Consider the following 1314-nt stretch of genomic DNA (forward strand, 5'->3'; position numbering starts at 1 on the left):
CACCCCTGCCCCCTCCAAAAAAAAAATTTGTTTTGCTCGACCTTTGTCCAGGAGGCGGAGCTTGCGTTGCAAAGAGCAAATGATGGTGAACTGAAGGCGGGAGAGAGACACGCTGGTCGCCGCCTTGGAGGTCCAACTTCACAAGCTTCTCGCCAGCCAGGCTGACAAAGACAAAATCATCCAGCAGCTTCGCGACAACAGCGAGCAGTTGGTGCAGCCGCCGCCGCCACCTTTCTTTCGGGTTTGTCTTCATGCTGAGGTCAGACCAAAGCCAGCTGAGCGTTTCTGGTGCCGGGTTTCTGTTTTTAGTACCGTATTTTCCGCCCGATAAGGCGCTATGGAGTATAAGGCGCGCCTTTAGTGAATCTCCTATTTTAAAACTGTTTTCGTACATGTAGCGCACTGCATTAAAAGGCGCATAGAATAGAAGCTACAATAGTGGCTGAGGTTGGCTGATGCACAAACAGCTCCAGATGGCGTGTTCACGCGCACACGCATGCCGTCGTTGTCAACCATGATGAGATTGGCTGTGACCCATCGGTTGCTCTGCGCCTGTCGCTGGCCAAGAAAGTCCTGATTTCTTGACTGGCATGATAAAAAAAAAAAAAAAAAAACATTGAATTGTCGTCATCTTTGCTCACATTTTATTTTCATATCGCAACTCATGCGTGCATGCACACGCCTGTATATTTAGTTTTGGAATGTGTGAAAAGAAAGAAGACACATTCAGCGAAATGAATGAATATATCCATATGTTCGCTTGCACGTGTGCGTGTGTGTGTGTGTGTGTGTGTGTGTGTGTGTGTGTGTGTGTGTGTGTTGGCAAGAAAATCAATTTAATCTCGCTGACTATGGGTGAAAGGCGGACGACACCCTAAACTGGTCGCCAATCAGTGACAGGCCACATATGGAGACAAAAAAAAAACTTGCAAAATGTCCCAGGCAGCAGGAAGCAGGCGGTGGCGGAAGATCCGGGACGCCAGGAAGGAGAAGAACAAGATGGAAGCCAGGGAGCAGAGCATGGCGAAGGTTTTGACGGGGAAGTACTGCACGTAGACGCCAGCATGGTGGTCCCAGATGCCGCCCGGGAAGCGCAACACGGGCGGCAGGCCCAGCACGGGCTCACCGCTCAACGCGCGCACGGCCAAGCCCGTCATGCCGCCCAGGATGGCGCCGTACATGTTGGTGCTGGGAAAGAAGACAGCACAGAGCAGCTGCGGGAAAAGCACGTTGTAGGCAATCTCGGCCCCCGCGAACCAGAAGAGGATCACGCTGGTCTTCAAGCGGGTCAGCGCCGTCCCGACCACGCCCCCC

At 52.5% G+C, this 1314-nt stretch overlaps 2 protein-coding genes across 2 annotated transcripts in view; one reads left to right on the forward strand and one right to left on the reverse strand.

Moving 5' to 3' along the window:
- LOC109510077 (kinesin-like protein KIF20B) overlaps nt 1-442 on the forward strand; it is a 2833-nt gene extending 2391 nt beyond the window's left edge. The window contains exon 4 of the mRNA XM_019860134.1: nt 52-442. Within this exon, the coding sequence (XP_019715693.1) occupies nt 52-165 (114 nt within the window). The 3' untranslated portion in view covers nt 166-442. The remainder of the gene's footprint in view (nt 1-51) is intronic.
- The window catches only part of LOC109510074 (high affinity choline transporter 1-like), a 21709-nt gene that overhangs the window by 11915 nt on the left and 8480 nt on the right, over nt 1-1314 (reverse strand). The gene's annotated exons all lie outside the window — the stretch shown is intronic.

Source organism: Hippocampus comes, unplaced genomic scaffold (genome assembly GCF_001891065.2).
Source record: "Hippocampus comes isolate QL1 unplaced genomic scaffold, H_comes_QL1_v1.1 scaffold39, whole genome shotgun sequence".
In the NCBI taxonomy this organism is placed as follows: domain Eukaryota; kingdom Metazoa; phylum Chordata; class Actinopteri; order Syngnathiformes; family Syngnathidae; genus Hippocampus; species Hippocampus comes.